Below are 20,244 nucleotides of genomic sequence, written 5' to 3' on the forward strand. Positions count from 1 at the left end.
CTTAGCACCAATGTTACAGGAATTAATTATAAACCTCCAAACATCATTGCTATACTGCATACTGTACAAGTTACATAATACGATAACCAACAATGAGGGCAAGGGATAACAATTGCATTCGTGCATTTTACATATCGCTCTTCCGAATACAACAAAAGCGCGTCAAAACAGATTTAACATCAGGGGAGGGGGCTAGGGCTACACTGGGGACAGTACACAAAACTTGCATACACTAATGCACTCAAATGTAGAAATAGTGATACACATTGTATGCTAAAATGTGTAAAATAACAAAAATGGCTGTGAAGGGGTATAAGTCAGTGGTGGCCAGACTTTTCTGCACTGTGGTCAGATCATTGTGATGCATTGAAGTTACATGTCTTATTAAAAGACTCAGATTACAGCATTTATATTCCCATCAAAACATTTTTTAGGATAATTTTGTGTTTATGCAAGCATACATTGAAAATGTCAAAAAAATTAACCAAACCAAGCCAACTATGAACTATAAATTTGTCGCCTCCAACATTTTTTTTTTTAATCCACAATGATATGCTCGTCTTTTTTTCTTGGTGTAAAACGGAATTATCCATCCATTTTCTTTGCTACTTATCTTCACAAGGGTCACGTGGAATGCTGGAGCCTACATCAGCTGTCAACGGTCAGGAGGCGGGGTACACCCTGAACTGGTTGCCAGCCAATTGCAGGGCACATGGAGACAAACAGCCGCACTCACAATCACGCCTCGGGGCAATTTAGAGTGTCCAATTAATGTAAAACTGAATTATTGCTTGCAAAATATTTTTAGCATATTGAAAGCTGAACGATGCTCCCAAACAGGTTATGTTCTTTAATCCTTGATCAGGCTGTTCCATAATGGAATTTTAACATTACACACCATCTCATCCTGCACTTTCTACTTTGGCTTCTGACCAGACATTTCTCACTCTTAAAGAGAAAATCTCATCCAGTTTCATCACTTTTTCTTCTTCAAATACGCTGACATTCATGGCATCTTAAAGCAACAGCATTTCTTTTTTTACTTATGCCATTATTATCGAGACATAAACATAACCAGCATGTCTACCTCGTCTTTGTTCTACGTTGCCCAGACTGTCTTGATAACTAAAGCAGCGGTGGTGGCCGCTGTCATTATAAACCACATTGATGGGGTGCGGAAGTACTGTAACATTTGTAATTATGAGTGTACCCTTTAAGAGCAGAGGGGGGTGGTGTAAAGTAGGCAGGAAAATGTGTGCCCGAGCAGCATGTCAATGTTGGAGAAAGTTATGTGTTCTCTGAAATGTTCCCCCAAAAAATAAAGACATCAGGCTGATGTCTCTTTTTTTTTTTTTTTTTTGTAAATGTAATGACCTCCAGTTATTTATGGATTTTATATAAAATCCAGGAATAATGGATGGAGTATTAATATGCATATATATATATACATATTTGCAACAATAATATGCACTTAAGTCTTACGTTTCCTCAAAAATGGACAGCCTACCTTATGTGCACAATTGTTGTATTACTTGAACACACTGGCTACACTGTTAGCATGCATGCCAGAACGTGATTTAGTGTTAGTAACCTACCATCTGATGACACTCACAAGGCAGTGAGGAACAATTACACTTCACATCTATAAACAAGAGCAGTTTACATTGCCCCACGCACCGTCTGCATAGGCAGGTTATTTAACGTAACTTCTCGAGGATAATGCGTACCCCCAAAATTGACCTAAATCAGGAAAACCCTTCTCCTAATGTACAATGTACACCACCTATTTGCTGCTACCCATATGCTCAAAATATTAGAAATTATCTCTATTTATATTTTGTTAGGTTTGTACTTGTATTGTTTTTCAAAAAATTGTCCTTACAACAATCAATAATAATCATTGTGCATGTTCTGATGTAGCGGTAATATAATCTCGGGACAGGACACACTTGTCCTGGTCCCTGTAATTGTCAGAACAGAATCCCTCAAGCAAATAAAATAAATACAAAAAAGCAACCATTTCAATTGTGTGCACTGTCTTGTTTTTTTTGTTGTTGTTTTTTTTTAATGTGCCCATGACGCTCGTATTGCGTAGTTTGAGCTCACGTTGTTTTGATACCAACCTGAAGCCATTGAAGCAAGCTATCGTTGTTCTGGACTGTCGCGCTACTTCCGGGTTAGCGGCGTCATCGGCACAAGATGACACATTTCTTTTAAAAGCAGCTGCACAACTAGTCGTTGAAGTCGACGTTTTTTGTCTTGGTTTAAGTTAAAACAAACTCACGGGAAGTCATTTCTGATCTTTAGCTCAGTAGCAACAAGCATGCTCCTCTAACGATAGTAAAACGCAACCTCCCTGAGGAGCTCAGAGAGCTCAGGTTGAGGGCGTATATTACCATATTATATGTATAAATGTGTAACATAAGACATCAAATATCATATCGATATATATATATATGCAGTTACTCATATTTGTTAGCACTCTCAAATCTGCAGTCGAGCACAAAAAATCACTTGCGTAAAATGTCACGAGTAGAAAAAATAGATATCGAAAGATGTCGCCTATTTTGTGTAGTCTTGACATTAATTTACGTGTTTATTTCATAAATGTTGTTAACAAAACAAGCCTGCTCTTAAACAATCAGTACATTCACCCAGAAACAGGAAATGAAAGTTAACTACACTGAGCATGTACGGAAGTGATGACAAAAGCACATGTTCTGAGCCGCTTCACGTACAGCGCATCTATGTCGAAAGTCGACATAATGAGCCATGTCAAAGGAAATTCAGTTACACCAGGGGTGCTCAATGCGTGGATCGCAAGGCAGTTTTGGTTGCTCATTTGATGGTGTGCCAAAAAAACCCCAAAACGTTCGACCATCATCCATTGTTGTTTGATTCAAGTGTGGCCAAAACATCAAGCAGACGCACATAAAGGTGCATTCTAGCAAGCCGGCCTCCTCTTTACGGCAGTCGTGCTGATGAGTGTGCACCACTAACTAACGTTCGACTAGTCTTTCCCTATCTAAATGCGGTAATTTTCCCCTGTGGTACTGTTGTCTCGTAGTTGAAAACTTTTCCCCTCTACGTGCTTTAGGAAGATGTAGATTTCATTAATGGATTGACAATAGATGAACATTTCTTTCAGCTTGTCCCTTTTGGGGTCACCACAGCGTGTCATCTCAGATGAACGCACATATATGTTTGGCAGAATTTTTTTACGCCGGATGCCCTTCCTGACACAACCCTTCTCGGGAGTGGAGGACCCAGTGGGACACGAACCCACAACCCCTGGTTTACCAAACTAGTGCTCTGACCACTGAGCTACGGGGCCTCTAATGGATTGACAATAGATAGTGCCGTAAAGTACGCTAATTATAACAATACATCACGTTTGCCGACAGGAATGTTTGTTGTAATGTATCGCTAGCTTGTTGCCACTGATGCCAATTATGTTGTACTAAACTTTCAGTATTTTCAAAACATTGCGGGTGTAGACCGTTTGCGTTAACAGGCCAGTGCATGATGAAAAATTTTAAAAATGTTTTATATCATGTTCTACTAATATCAGTGGAAATTGTAACTTCATTTCTGAGTTTCAAATTTTTATATAGTTATGTATTTGTTTTTTATTTTTAATTCAGTTGTATTAATCCAGTAAATTATTTTATGGTCTTGAGATTCTATTCCTAATCACACCCGCAAATTTATATGAGAGCATGATTGACCACACCTGTACATTTTTCAAATGTAACCTTTTTTACCACTCAATTGACCTACATAAGACTATTAGATGTGATTGTATTGTTATTATTATTATTTTTTTATTTTTCATCCACACCTAAATATAATGCACTTTATTAAAACTTTTTGAAAATGGTTTGGGAAAAATCTGCGGATTATTTTTGATGGATTACAGGACTGGATGATCTACATACCCAGTGTCACATCACAACTATAATGATCACACCACAGACAGAATACAGACACAAACAGAATGGCATAATTAGCAAATAATACAACAAAAAGATTCATGAAATACTTGGCACAAAAACATGCACGTTAAAAGCTAATTACATAATCCCAGCATGCTCTGTGGCCCGATGGTCTTCCATAGTGCCGCAAAGCATGCTGGGAGCATGTAAATAGCATTTCAAGTCCACTATTTCATGAGTCACTTTTTAATTTGTTTTATTATTTGCTAGTTATGGTTAAATTTTTGTTTCGATGTGTACAGTGTGTACATCGTCAGCCATGACATGCCTCCACAGGCAGTGTGTGGGCCAATGTAAGACTCTTCTGCTTACAGATGTGAAATTCCCTCATGAATACCATCATATGATATCTTTCAAATTCACTAAAACACTTGCTGACATCCATGCGACCAGTGTGTTTAAGCGTAGTCACAGAACAAGATTTGCAATGTTAGAACTCAGCATGCACATAAGGTGCACCACATTGTAAGGTGCCTTGTTTTATGTGATGTCTCATCTATTAAAATTTTAACACCTATACAATTGTGACAATGTGAAAATATGGTAATTTGACAGACTTTTATGCGTTCTAGTGATTGAACATATATTTTTTTCTCTATATTGAAGCTATTATAACTGTCCAAAAAACTAGACTGTTAAAGAAATGTGTGCTGAGTTTCACATCACAGGTATGGTATCCTATACATTTCATGTCACGGGTATGTTATCCTATATTTTTTTTCAAATTGCAATACATATTGCAATGTGAATTTTCCAATATTACGCAGCCATTGTTCAGACAGAACATTGTTTGGTACGTACGGAACATCCAGCTCTTTTTTTTTTTGTCAATTTGCTATGAGCAAAGCTATGATGCCTGGCTAGCTCGGTAGAGCGTGAGACTTCACCTTTTGATTTGAGTGTTACCTGTTAATTACATTGTACAGGTTACAAAGGCCCCACCACTATCCCTGGGTGAGTTTGTAATTTTAACTCGTGTAGAGGGATGAAGCGAAAACACGTCCCTTCTCATCAAGCGACCACCTCTTGTGTATCCCTGTGTCAGCTTGGGTCCGACCGCTCGTCGTGGGCCATGATTTCGTACACTTCAGGCGACGCAGGGCTGCCGCAGCACGGCTCGTCATCGTGCATCTCGTTTAGTTCGGATGGGTCGAATCCAGTCCCGCCAAGAGACTGTAGAGACTGTTCCTTGTTGGAGCACACGGACATGATGTGAAAGCACGACTGCACACTGAAAAGACAAGCAAACATTTGTTATACCCCTTGTGTGAAGTACAGTGCCGTGAAAAAGTCAGTGGCTTCTCATATTATGTTTTACAGTTTCCCGACTTTGTTCAATATCATCACATTGTAAATATCAGAACGATAACCACGGTAAATACGACACTTGTTTAAGAAAAAAAAAACATTTGAATCCCAGCCCCGCCTGTGTGGTGGCTGCATGTTCTCCCCATGTCTGTCATTTTTTTCCAGGCATTCCGGTTTCCTCCCACATCCTAAAAACGGTGCATTCAGCTTGATTGTGAATGAGACTAGTTTTTCGTTTCTATGTTCCCTGCGATTGGCTGGCAACCAGTTCAGCATGTACCCTGCCTCCTGCCCAATGATAGCTAGGCTCCAGGACTCCTACGATCCATGTGAGGATAAGTGGCTCAGAAAATGGGATGGATGGATGGATACCTTGGCCTGTGTTTATTTAAAAAAAAAAAAAAAGTACTTCTTAACCTAATAACTAGTTGGGCCACCCTTAGCAGCAACAACTGTTATCGGGGACTTTCTATAACCGGCATCTCTATGGATATATTTTAGCCCACAGTTTTTCAACAGTTTTCATGCAGAAACAATGGAGTTGACGATCACCAACACCTTTTTACAGTTCATGTCACAGTATTTCAATTGGACTCAAGTCCATAATTTGACTCAGCCAACTCAAAACTACTTTTTAAGCCATTTTATGGCTGAAGCCTGAGGTACTTGAACTTGAGGTAGCAGAAATGAAGATGCTGAGGTTCTCGCTTGGAGTAAACAGGTTGGATAAGATTAGAAATGAGCTCGTTAGAGGGACAGCTAAAGTTGGATGTTTTAGAGACAAGGTGAGAGAGAGCATACTTTTGATGGTTTGGACATGTCCGGAGGCGAGAGAGGGAGTATAAGTGTAGAAAGGTGCTGAGGATGGAGCTGCCATGCAAAAGAGCGAGAGGAAGACCAAAGAAAAGGTTGATGGATGTTGTGAGGGAGGACATGAGGACTGCGGGTGTTAAGAGGATGCACGTGATAGGCTTAGATGGAAAAAATGACACGCTGTGGCGACCCCTAACGGGACAAGCCGAAAGAAAAGACGATATGGCTCAGCTTTATTTTTCATTATTTTATTTATTGTATCATTTTATCTTTATTTTTTATTTTATTTTCCTGTTGCAGAACTCAAGTGTGCTTCAGGTTGACGTCGCAAAGTGAAGAGCATTCCCCCTTGGGATTTTCTGGTAAAAACCTGACAAAGTTTATGTTTCCATCAATCAAGAGTCATCTCGGTCCTGAAGAAGACAGCACCCACAAACTATCACACTACCACCACGTTTGGTATGTTACTTTTCTGAAACATTTACACCACATGTATTGAGACACAGACCTTCAAAAAAGTTTAACTTTCATCTCTTTAGGTCATAATATCAAAGGTCTGAAAATCGTTATTGTTTCGAGAAATTTGACATGCAGTTTTTTATAGCCCAGTCTCTACATTATTGTTGAGTATGAACCACTAACCACGAGGCAACGAAGTAATGCCATTCTTCAGTAATTTTGGAACATTTGTGGGTATTGGCACTCGTCGTAGTTCACTGGAGATAGCAGTGACTTTCTAATCTGTTCTGTTTGGCTCGTCTGATTTTATTCCAGTGTTCTGAGACCTTTTGGTGATTTCATTCATCTGATAGGTTCTATTGGATTTCTTGATTGAACAGGTCTGAGGGTAATTAGGCTTTGGGTGTGGTCTGAAGATAAACTCAGCTTTCCTCTCAAAATGTCATTAGTTAATTAAGGGGGGCAAGTACTTTTTCCACACAGGGCCAAAGAACACTAGTTTTAATTCCCCAACAAATAATCATTAAAAAAAATGGGGTTTTATATATTTTATCATTGTCTAATATTTACATTTATTTAATCTTAAGCAGAGCGGCACGGTGGCGCAGCTGTAAAGTGTTGGCCTCACAGTTCTGAGGTCCTGGGTTCAAACCCGGATCCGTCTCTGTGGAGTTTGCATGTTCTCCCCGTGCCTGCTTGAGTTGTCTTCGTGTCCTCACATGTCCAAAAACATCCAACATTAATTGGACACTCTAAATTGCCCCTTGGCGTTAATGTGAATGTGACCGTTGTCTGTCTCCATGTGCCCTCCAGTTGGCTGAGAACCAATTCAGGGTGTAGCCTGCCTGTTGACAGCAGGGACGGGCTCCAGCACTCCCGTGACCCTTGTGGGGAAACTATGCAAAACGTAAGAATTTGAGATAAGGGCAAATACTTTTTCACAGCACTGTATATTTAAACTACTTTAGCACTCAGGGCATGGCTTACCGCACATACCTCCAGTTTTAAGTCCCAAAACTGAAAACATCGCAATACCTCTAGCTTGGTGAGTATCTTCAAGATTGACTCTAAATATGTTTGACTTTTTGTGCCACCCAAGAAGTGCAACAGAATTTGACATTTTCTGGTTCCTCAGTATTGCATGGCAGTAGCCATAACAATCACATGGTACTATCTAAGGATGAACAAAAGAAACGTACCCCACAAAGCAAGATGCTTGTGTTCATGTGAGACTAACTCATTAGAACGGTTTAACACTTGTATAATCGTGAAGAATTTTGAAAAATGCGAACTGTCGTCTTTAGCAATCCTCACTGTCCCCTAGTGCTGAGGGACTAAGGTTTACGAAAGATTTTGTCCAGATTATGAGTGTAAAGTGGCTAATGTACATTATTTTATCAAAAGTATTTGCTCACCTGCTTTGACTAACATGGGATTTTAAGTGATTTTTCATTTTCAACCCATATTGTTTCATTCTTGTGCGTAGGTTTTCAGCAAGGTTTAGGAATGTGCTTATGGGAATTTTTGCTCATTCTTCCGGGAGCAGTAATACCCGAACTAGGTGGTGGTGTGCACGGACTCAGTGGATTTATGGCTCTCCTTATCAATGATTTTATTTGTAATTTGCCTTTATCTTTTTGGGCTCAGTGGCTTTATGGGACTCCTTATCAATAATTTTAATTAAATTGATTTTAATTTATGGGAACTTTGCTGATGTATGCGTCACTATACTGCTACACCTGCCAGGAACTTTTAGACCTCAGGTACTGACACAAAATAAGTGTTTTATATGACTCTACAGACATAACATCCCAGATGAGCTAGCGAGACTGCAGGACTAGCTGTTGATTGTTGTCGAGTTGGTGAAGGGGCGCAGGTGGAGAAGGGAGAGTGAGAGGAAGCAGAAGCAGTACCATCCGTCCGGCCTCCTGCTAAGGCTAAACAACAAACCATACAGACCACATCTTCCAAGCCTGTACTTCAACAATGCCAGAGCCATCACTAACAAAATGGACAATGTAAAATTACAACTTGTAGGTGATCATGGTTTATGACTGCTGTGTCCTCATCATATCTGAGACCTGCCTTCACCCGAACATTCACAATGCTTCTGTGCAACTAGGAGCCCCCACTCTGCACTGCTGGCATCGGACTGAGGACTCCGGTAAAAGCAAAGGACTGGTGCAACAACTGCATGGTTATTGAGAGGCACTGTTCAGCTGACATTGAGTACATCACTGTTAAATGCTGGCCCTGTGTTGTCCTGAGGGAGCTCATCATCACAGCTGTTTACATCCCATCGGATGCTAATGCTATCAGAATTAGCTTTATTGGCCAAGTGTGTAAAAACAAGGAATTTTTCTACGGCAGCCGGTGCTGCCCTGGTACGACATTCACAACAAAGTAACAAGAACAAGTGACATTTCTGTTTATAGGAACTATGCTCTCTCTCTCGCCTGCTGGATGTCATTAATGAACAGCTGCAGGCCCAACCTGAAGATGTTAGGCCCAACACAAAGAGTGAACAACCTGTCCAGTGATTGCAGTTAGTGAACTTATGGACTGCTTCCAACACAGACTAGAACCTATTTGTACACCAGGACCAGGACAGATGTTTGGAGGTGTACTGGACTATATCAAGTTCTGGATGGAAACTGTGGGTGTGAAGAAAAGCATCAGGGTTTTCCAAACCAGAAATCCTGGATGACTCGCCAGGTCCGCGCACTCCTCAGGGCACATTACACTGCCTTCAGGTCAGGTGACAGAGCTCTTTACAGCATGGTTCGAGCTAAACTGAAAAAAGGTCTAATGCTACAAGAGGAAGATAAGAGTCCCACCTTCCCTCCAATAGACCTCAGGTGGTGTAGCGGGGTCTACAGAGTCTCACAAACTTCACAAGTCATAGGCAGAGGAAGTCAACAGTGTCTTTGCTCACTTTGAATCATCCCAGTGACACTAAGCTGTTCCAGGCTCTAATATCTCCCCACTCACTGTACATGAGCACAATGTGAGGCATGCGCTCTGGGCCATGAACCTCACGAAGGCTGCTGGCTCAGACAGAGTACCAGGCAAGGTGCTCAGAGCATGTGCCCGCTACTACTACCTAAAGTAAAGTCTTCAACCTCAAATGCCAAACCAGTCATCCCCACCTGTTTGAAATCATTAATCATTCCTGTCCCCAAAATGAAGCCTTTAACCAGTGATAACGATTACCACAGAAACCATTAATGAGCCTTAACGATACTGCCCTGTTGCCTTCACACCTGTCATTACCTGCTTTGACAAGCTGGTTGTGAAGAACATCTAAGACTGTCTCCCCCCCAACTTTCCCAGCAGTTTGCATACCGGGCAAATAGATCAATAGATCTATTTAACAGTCATACTGGACATTCTGATGACTAGACCAGACATCCTGGGCCTCCCTTTTCTCACATGCATCTGGATCTTCCTCCACCTGCACAGAGGACCGACTCACCACCGAGCCCCCTTCTGTACCATCTCTGCACCTTCAACTACAACAACATCATTGTCAAGTTCACTGACAACAACAGTTGCAGCCTACAGAGAAGTGGTCCAGAAGCTCAAAAGCTGGTGTTCAATCTGGCACTGAACACTGCAAAAACAAATAAGATCATTGAGGACTTCAGGAGGAACAGAACTGAACCGGCTCATCCCATCATTAACTACGAGTGTGTGAAGAGAGTTCCTGGAACCTACAATATATATATAATGACAATAAATGGCATTCATTCTTATTTGTGAGGTCACAGACTGATATTGGATGAGAAGGGTTGGCTCACTGTCCACTATGAATCAACCCAAAAGTGCTTTATTGGCTTGAGGGGTGGACTCTGCCAGTTAAATTCATCCATACCAAATTAATCCTTTTAAAACCCTGCTTTGTGCACTGGTGCACATCCATGATGAACAGTAAAGTGTATTCCCCAAATTCACTGTCCAAAATCTTTTGGTATGCTGAAGCAAGTTTATTTATCTGGAACTCTGGCTAATATTTTGTTTTCCAACTTTGTGTGGGTGTGTCAGAAAAGTTCCCAGACTGATGTCACATCATTTTTAATATAAACTACAAGTTTTCCCTGTTGAAATAATCCCCTTGAGTTTGACACACTTTTCCAGGCTTCTCCGCCACTCACTCCTTCATGCACTCCTGGAAGGATTCTTCCAAATCCTTTGCAGCTCCATCGTCACGGCATCTTGATGTAATTCACTTCTTCAAAATGCCTCCCGATGATGACTGCTTTGCGCTTCGGAAGGAAATAGAGAATTCCCACAGAGCCAATTTGTGAGTAGCACAACGATGTTCTTATTGGCCAGGTAAGAGTCAGCAGTGCATTAGAAGCATGCACATTGTCATGGTCAAGCAGCCACAAGCTGTCTTTCCATTCTTGCCTCTTCATTTACGGAACAAAGCAAATGGCACAAGATCTCTTTCTAGACATCTTGGTTAATGATCTGAATGATCTGGCACATTGAAGGAGAAACGCTGCAGGCACGGGGAAAACATGCAAACTCCACACAGGCTGTGGCGGGATTTGAACCCGGGTCCTAAGAACTGTGAGGCCAATGCTCTACAGCTGCACTACCGTACTGCCAGTTGATGGATCATGTGTTAAAAAAATCTTGTGTAAAGATTTCCAACTACAATGACATTGATTTGTAGTTTTGTTAGCCTGTCTAGATTTTGCATTGTGTATTAGCAACAAGTTAGTGGACTTTCGTAAGGCATTGTCAATGTGGTTTGGTTAAATACAGGTTTAGTTTGAAAAGTAAATTTCAAGTGAGATTGGCAATAAACAGCTTCAAGAAAGTACATTTGGCCTCTTTTTGAATAATTCCTCACTATCCGGCAAACTGCTGCCTTTGTCAAGTGCACTGCTACCACCTAGCTGTTACACAACTCATTGTTCGTGACACAAAATTGGCCTGGCTATAGAAAACAGTGTTCCTCCGTTACTCGCAGGGTTACATTTCTTATACCTCAGAGAATAACAAAAATCTGTGAATAATGGATGCAGTATTAATATACCTATGAATGATATGTGCCACATTTTTGCAACCATAAGACACATTAAATTTTCTCCAAAATTCACAGCCTACCTTATGTGGACAATTGTCTTTGTCCAATGAAGTACACTTGAACACACTGGTTTCCCTGTGAGCATGCATGTCAGCATGTGTTTTAGCATTTATGTAAACTACCATATAATGGCGCTCACGAAGCAGTGAGGAACAATTGAATTTCATATCTGTAACCAAAAGAAGCTTACATTGCCCCACATATTACATTACGCATTACTGACGTTGCACACTCTTGGTGTTGCATCGAAACTAAAATTATCACAACCTAACCCTAACCTAATAAGCTAGCATAACTAGCAAATAAAAAAACAAATAAAATAATGACTCGGGAAATAATTGACACAAAAGATGCACTTTAAATGTTATTCACATGCTCACAGCACCACAGTCCATGTTTAATGTGGTGCCTCGTCTATTCAGAAAATAATTTGACTACTACGATCATGAAAATACAATACATTTTTTGTTTTTTTAAACTTATGGACGGTGAACTCCTAATGGGCAAGGGCACACTGTATCTCCCAAAAACTTGGGCCCATTATAAGTCAATGTACTGCTATAAATGACTATCTAACATCAATGCCAAAAAACATCATTTCAATAGCAAGGGACCTAACTGGATACAGGAAAAGGTGTGGCATTTTGCTCAATACTTTGAATGGGGAAAAATGGATGGAAAATTGATGGACAAATGCAAAATTAATCAATCATAAGGTAGCATTCCAAATGATGATGATTGAAATGCTTGCATCTGTTTATGTTTAGCTAAATGTAGAATGAGGAGTTCAATGGTTTTCAAGGGCACATTTTTGTCATTAGGGTGTTGGCGCTTTTTTTTTAGGGGGTGTTTGCAACACAAAATTTGATTTACGTAAAGAAAAAAAAAGACAGTTGGTAATACAGTTTCAGCCCACTTATTCAACATAAGAAGCCTTACAAGGAGAAGATGCGCACACACAACCACGTGGTAAAGGACGAAACGGACCTGTTGTCTGAGTTCCTAATGTCTCCTAAGAAGCCACGACTTTCACACATGCACATTAACACATTGTGTGTCTGTGTGGCCGTTTGTTTACGTGTGTCCGCTTGACTTTTGACTTACACTTATAAAACCAGTTTTTTTTTTTTTCATGGATGTTTTTTCTTAATTAAAAACAAACAATTATGTTGGGCTTTACAGTGATTTTTTTTTTTTTTTTTGGGTGGGGGGGACTGGACCGGATTAAGGACATTTCAGTCGGAAAATGTATCTGATCTATACGTAAACAGACTTGCATATGCTTATAGAAAAAATCTAACTCATAAATTGAGGTACGCTGAATAAATAGTGATATACTGTAATCTCTCGAGTACAATGCACGCCATGTGTAATATGCACCACCAAAGTTTACCTCAAAATTCTGGAAAACCCTTCTACATATGTAGAATGCAGTTTTATAATTTTTTTTTTTTCGTCCAAGCAGAACTATGTGAGTTGGGTACAATTCTTTACAGAAAAAAATGAAGGGCCAGAGGAAACCAAGTTGATTTTATTTTAATGGGATTCAAATGAAACTGTTGAGCATTTCAGAAAAAAACATTATCATTAAACAAAACATAACCACAAATAACTTATTGATGGTTGACATTATATAAAATTTTGCCAGGGTACGTAAACTTATGAGCACAACTGTACTTCTTCAGTCATGCGTGCCATCCTCCTCTCCTATTGGAATAGATGTGGAGGCTACACCTGTCTCATAACCTCTCGGTGGCAATGGCATATTGGAATCAGTGTCTACAGCTTTTTCACAACCTCCTTATGGTGACAAATAGAGGCCCTGTAGCTCAGTGGTTTAGAGCACTGGTTTGGTAAACCAGGGGTTGTGGGTTCGTATCCCACTGGGGCCTCCATTCCCTGAGAAGGGTTGCGTCAGGAAGGGCATCCGGCGTAAAAATTGTGCCAAACATATATATGCGTTCATCTGAGATGACACGCTGTGGCGACCCCGAAAGGGACAAGCCGAAAGAAACTTGCTTGCTTATGGTGACAAATATTTATAAAATGTAAGTTTTTATCCACTTTCCCCTTTACCTATGTATAATATGCACTAGTGACTTTTTACAGTATTTTCAGGGGCGGGGGTGTGGGGGGTACAGATGATACACAAGAAGTTACAGAATTTCATCTCTTGTATTTTTTTTTCAATACAAAGGGGAGTTATGTAAACAGCCTCAAAAATAGATATTTAATATGTTTCAAGTTGAACTAGCTTTGAAACAGATTGACTTATTTTAAAAGAAAATATATTAAGTAGTTTTGGTCATTAATGGATATTTAAATTCGTAAAGGTGATAAAACTGTAGAGTTGTGGTTTTATAATTGACACAGTTTGAGCCTCGAAAGTTATTTCTTATGGGATTTTTTTTTTTAATCTACCAACCTGGAAGTCAAATGGGGTCATGGATTTTGAAGGTCAACAGTACTAACTTACTGAGAGCTGGTGTCATGAAGCGGCTCCAGATGGCTCATGCTGCTGAAATCGTGCTCCAGCACCTGACGAGGTGTTAACCGCTGGGTGGCATCAAGTTCCAACATCCCTTTCAGTAGCTCCACGAACTTCTGCACATCGGCCGTCTTGGCAGCTTTGTTGACAATGTGCCTTGTGTTCAAGATCCCCGGCTGGAACTACATAAAGTTGCCCATATCATATGGTGACATGATATGTGTCTTAAGTTAAAATGTTTTGAGTGCTTACATGAAGAAGGCGATCAAGAGACCGGAATTTAAAGCGTCTCGTCTCTTTGGACACTGAGGTGGTCTCTTTCTGATACTGTTCTGGTGTCTGAAGAGACAAGCCTCGAGTCATTTTTTTAAGGACAAGTATTAATAGAGGCACACACCTTAAGCTTCCAGCTGAAGTTGTGCTCCATCTGGAAGAAGCAGCTGGTCTGCAGTCCAGCTTCGAGTACATTATCTGGAGGTTGGCCTTGAGTTTCCACAATGTACCTGACCTGAAAATGTAACACCTTGTTGAAAAAAGCTAGCGGTAGAGTTGAACCTCCAAATTGCAACACCTCAGAGTTAGTACAATTTGGACTCATCCATCCATCCCTTATGGCTATTGTCCTCAATAATATGAAGGGTGAACTGGAGCCTCTCTCAGCTGACTTTGGACGATAGGAAGCCCCAACAAAGTGTTTTGCAAAAGAATATAAATTGAAATTACATTATGTAAATTGAGTTAGGGCTAGAGAATATGCAAAATGCATGCCTTGCTACAGTATAAATCTAAGTATCTTTGAAGGGATTATATCGTTCTGAAACACTGATCATTTTGCACTTGAGACTATGGATGCTACCAAGATGCACATGTCTGGAAACAACGAGGTCCCAGCCCTGGAACAACAAGTTCCTATAATTTACCATCATGTAATACAGAGAGTAATCCTCCGCTATATGAGCCTCGTTGTTTGAGAGAGATTTTCATTTGTAAAATATTTGTTGATCCATTGGTCTTGCTTTCTCTCAATATCTTATGCTTCATCCTGCCACGATAGCAAATCTTTTAGGACAATACATTTCATGATAAATTAGAGTATCGTTTATGGTTTTTATGGCCACTGATATATTAGTAGAGCATAATAATTCAACTACATTGTTTTTAAAAGCAATTAACTTTCTATTCTCAAGAACATTTGGCACTGTAGTGTAGAATGATAAATGAATTATCTTTGATAAACAGTATTTAGTAAATCAGACTCTAGCTCCGATTGCAAAAATTGCACTTGAACAAATAAACATTTGGCATATATGCAAATTAATTAAAAAAAAAAACAATTTAACTACTTGAAAGCATTTGGCCTTTGTCACTGTTTTTAAATCAGACACCATATATTTTAGTCTATATTTTTACTTATTGTACAAATGTCATGTCATTTACTGTACAATTTCTGTGTAATTACTGATCCCTGGCGGCTGATGAAAAAGATTCTCTTGATAAGCTTTTACCTGGTCAACTAAAGGGTAAATAAAATGTGTAACATCGCCCGCCCTTGAGCTGCTGGACTGAATGGGCCTGCAAAGGAGTTTGTGGATATCAACTATTGCCTGAATATTAATATGTGGCTGTGGTTATGGTTTAGAAATGGTTAACACACACTTCCATATGCATGTGTGTGCTATGTGGGGAACACGCACTATTCTGAGCGCTGACGTTTTAATGACGTCTCAACGGCCAAGTAAGCATTTCAGCTCCAGCCCTTTCCTCGCTACCTTCTTTGATTGCAGGCAGGCAAATGTAATAAAACTTAAACTTTGTCCCACTTGTGCATTCTACAGAGCAAACGTCTTTCTGCCAGTGGCTTGCTGGGTCTTGAGCATCGCAGCAGGTGTTACCGCAGCAATGAAAATGTATCGAGTCCAGAAAAAAAAACTTACTTAGCCTCTGATTGGCTAGCACCAAGACAAGATTCATACTTTTGAATCACTCTATGTGAAACCTTGTCACCAACTAACACACACACACACACACACACACACAATATATAGGTTGGGTCTTAAACCATGCATCAACGAGCACAGATTAAATATGGTTCATGTGTCCCTGTTCATTTTTGTGCATCTCAGACACGGAATGCACATGGAGCAAGACTCCTGTTCTTGCTTAGCTCAAAGCTAAACTGACAAAAGATATAACCAACAAATACCAAAGATATGTGCATACAATTTGACAACATTCCTTGTGCAGGTGTTGAAATTGAAAGTTCAATTCATATTGCTGGTATTATATGAATTCAATGTAGTATACCTGTACATGCATATTCTTTATAATTTATGGGCTCCTCCGTGCTGATGTGTGCGATAACGGACCTGGTTTTTAGACGTGTGTGTGCTTGCGCTGCAGTTTATTTTCTCACAAGGCCCTTATTAAATTACCTGATGATTTGCTGTTCATAGTTCGTTACTCTCCACTGCAGTGCATTTCCGGCCAAATTTTGGTGAAAAGACGAGTGTACCACCTAAACACTTATTCTTGTGTTTAGCTTAGCAGTTAGCATGGATTCTCCAGCTGAAAATTAGTCCTTGTCTTCCTATTGAGATAACAATACTTGTCAGAAGTGTTGCGTGTTTTCATCAATGGAGGCGATGATTATTGACTATGCGAGTCCGAAGTGCCAGTTCCTCAACCAGCTTTTTGTCCCCCTCCACTTCTACCTCACCGTTCTCTCTCCCATCCCCCTGAAACGTCCACACAGTCAAGGCCGACAATGGTGCACGGTCAGATGGCTAAGCTAGCCCAAACACCTTGTGCCTTGGCTGTGTTTTTTTCCTCCCTTCCGAACTTCTAGCCTGCAGCTGTGCTACTGTTGTAACTGCAGATCATAGCTAGCAAGACAACACAGCACCAAGTATTCCAACAGTAGCATTCCCATGACCGTTCGCACGCAGCCGGGAAAAATGGAGGATGGACGTGGTCGCAACATGTTTAGTTTCTTATTACCATCTCGGAGCTGGTTAAAAAAAAACAGTGCTGGGAGCCCTTTCCAACTTCGTTGTCAGACATCCTTGAACCATTTTTATACTGAGGCAGATATGCCACCATCGACAAGCGATGCAATTGGTTGGTAGAGTCCAAATCAATACAGCTGGAAAAATTTCTACCATTTATCCAAAGCACCCCTCGTGTAGTCACGTTCAAAGCATGAGGACTCCACCGTCATCAAAACTTGTTATATCATAAGTTAATCCATGCTTATTATTTTACCTATTTTCTTCGGGGGACTTTTTACAGTAGTGTGCCTGTTTTTTTTTTTTTTTTTTTTAAATGGTATTGGTGAAGTGCATTTGTGACAAATTTGCTTTCCTTTATCTGTTCCTTTTATCTTTATCACTGTGTTGTTGTTCAGCCAATCTTAACATAGGGTAAATGTATACTTACTTATACTTACCATGTCGTATTCACTTTTTCCAGGGTACAGCAGAGCCCCTGTGTATAAAAAAGCAGCAATGCAACCCACAGACCAAATGTCTATGGCTTCAGTGAATGGTGCACCCAACAGGACTTCTGGAGACCTAGAGATAAGAGGTGATAAACCATCAGTTGTGTGTATGTATTTTTTTTCCTTTTAACCAATGGAGTATTTTTTTCGTGTGTGTCTATGTATGTATGTATACATACTTACCGGTTCATACATACAAACTTATACACACACACACACACACACACTCAGTCACTGCACTGGTGTGGACTTTGGGGCGTAGCAGTGTGGGTTCAGTTCCTACTTAGTGATAGTGTGACTGAGTGCGAATGGTTGTACGTGTCTATGTGCCCTGCGACTGACAGACGACCAGTTCAGGGTGTAGTCAGCCTTTTGCCTGAAGTAAGATGGGATAAGCTCCAGCCCCACATGACCCTAAAGAGGTTGAGCCGTATTGATAATGGATGGAAAGTGCCAAATCTTTCAATATACACTAAACAACTTACAGAGATAAACGTACACATTACCCCATACAATTCTGACACTGGGAATTCAATACAACAGTTATTCAGGCTTATTTATACTCACACATACAGTGACCATCTTAACGTGAATGCGGGTCTCCTGCACATAGTTTGCCTTTATACTGAACCATAATCCACTCCCTCAGTTTTGAAAATGTACTGCAGTTCTTCTCTAAGTCAGAGGTGTCGCTACGGCTAGTATTGGCTAGGACGCGACAGGGTGGAGTTTCCTCAAACGTTTTGGTCATTTCTGGTAGCAGTTTTTACGTTCCTTTCCGTAATAACAAAGCAACAACAACAGCGACTGTGGAAGTGTGTGTGCAAGTGGACCTAATTGACCAAATAATACATTTAATTATGCTGCAAAATCAATTAAGAAGGTGGTGACGTAGGTGGTTTGTTGAGCCGGGGGGAATGGTGAGTACGTCATCACAGCATGGGCCAATCACGAAAGATGAGGTCGACAGCTTTCCCCGTGCAGTAACTTTTTTAAGGTGTGCATGGCAGGCGAAGCAGAAGTTATGCAGGGCAATGTGTAGGTGACATGATGCAATGCTGGCATTGCCGGCCATACAATCACGGGAGTGTCAAGTGTCCTTTAAATTTGACAACAGCTTGAATCTTTTTTTTTTTTTTTTACCTGAAGCTTTAGACAAAAAAGCCAAAAATGGTTGTTTGGCAAACTTTTTTTTTTAAAAATCACAACTATTGACCTTATCTACCTATCATCCTCATTGAGTTACATGATCTTAAAAACATTAGGGTCGCTAACATCAAACATTGACATCTCCCATGTTGGTGCTGTTGATCAGGTTACATCAAGCTATAGTTGATCCACTATCTTTGTGACAATATCATGAAGGAGATAGATGGTCATGAAGTTTGCTAAGTAATCAGGTGTGTCAATATGTGGACCAGTGGTGTCACTACGTCTGTATTGCGAGTCTTCATGTTCTTAAGTCCCACACCGCCAGGAAGAAAAAAAAAAAAAACAATTTGGATGTTTGTGGTCAGGTCAACATTTTTGAGTTCTAACCCTCCCCTAAAACAGTTTTCAGTCCCGCCTAAATGATTTGGTCATTTGAATATGATTAAAAAAAAAAAAAAAAAAAAAAAGCTAAAAAAAAATGTAAGTTGGGTTGACCAAAAACTCATTGTCCATTGGTCTAAATGCAAGCTGCAAATGACTCGTGACCATTTTAGGATTTAACCTTTGTTTTGCCAAAGTCAGCTGAGATAGGCTCCAAGTTATCTTTGACCTTGATGAGGCCAATTGCTATAGATAATGAACAGACAAGATGGGTTTTTTTTTTCAATATGTAAAGCCAAGTGGTACATTACGATGATCATCTGGACCAGGGGTGTCCAGACTTTTTTTTTTTTACCCCAAGATCTACTTTTCAAGCACTCAGCTTCTCACGAGCCACTGACGAGGGGGGGATTGATGATGATGATGCTCCCAAACCGTTTTAAGGTTAATGTTATGTTACCTCCTATATTAAAAATACAGAATTAGCTTTTTGTGTGCTGTATTGTTTGTGCTTTCATCCTGGATCAGCCTGTGCCAAGGTATAATTTTAAAATTACACACCATCTTATCCTGCACTTCCTACTTTGGCTTCAGACCAGACATTTCCCACTCAGAAAATAGAAAATCTCGTCCATTATAAAACACATTGATGGGCTGCGTAAGTACTGTAACATTTCTAATTATGAGTGTAGGTCTTTAAGAGTGGGGGGGGTGTATAAGGTAAACTAGGAAAAGAGTATGGCGGACCAGCAGTTGTTAGAGAAAGTTCCATGTGCTGCCTCAAAGAAACTAGTGGCTTCTTTTCATTTTTTACAGTATGTATGTGAATTGTACCATTGGATGCAACAACCAGTCATCTCTCACTCACTGAATCACATTGCAAAATGCCACTAACAGAATAGCTGTATGTTGTACTTTCAATTTGCATTTTTTTTTTGTGCGCAATGTAGAATACCTGCGAAAAGATTGCATCTGCGGTGCACAATTGCGCACGCGCGCAGTTTAGAGGGACCGTTGGCTGATGTTTTTTTTGTTTTTGGCACTCCGTCCCGCG

The 20,244-nt window shown here is 40.2% G+C and overlaps 1 protein-coding gene across 2 annotated transcripts in view; it reads right to left on the reverse strand.

The window, feature by feature from the left end:
* The window catches only part of LOC133498120 (homeodomain-interacting protein kinase 1-like), a 22,712-nt gene continuing 2,468 nt past the window's right edge, over positions 1 to 20,244 (reverse strand). For both annotated transcript variants that reach the window (XM_061814583.1, XM_061814582.1), the window contains 5 exons: positions 17,607 to 17,730; positions 14,559 to 14,669; positions 14,414 to 14,500; positions 14,150 to 14,343; positions 1 to 5,226 (listed from right to left, as the gene is read on the reverse strand). In XM_061814583.1, coding sequence (XP_061670567.1) covers positions 5,037 to 5,226; positions 14,150 to 14,343; positions 14,414 to 14,500; positions 14,559 to 14,669; positions 17,607 to 17,730 — 706 coding nt within the window. In that variant the 3' untranslated portion in view covers positions 1 to 5,036. The remainder of the gene's footprint in view (positions 5,227 to 14,149; positions 14,344 to 14,413; positions 14,501 to 14,558; positions 14,670 to 17,606; positions 17,731 to 20,244) is intronic.

This window comes from Syngnathoides biaculeatus, chromosome 3 (genome assembly GCF_019802595.1).
Source record: "Syngnathoides biaculeatus isolate LvHL_M chromosome 3, ASM1980259v1, whole genome shotgun sequence".
NCBI classification, from domain to species: domain Eukaryota; kingdom Metazoa; phylum Chordata; class Actinopteri; order Syngnathiformes; family Syngnathidae; genus Syngnathoides; species Syngnathoides biaculeatus.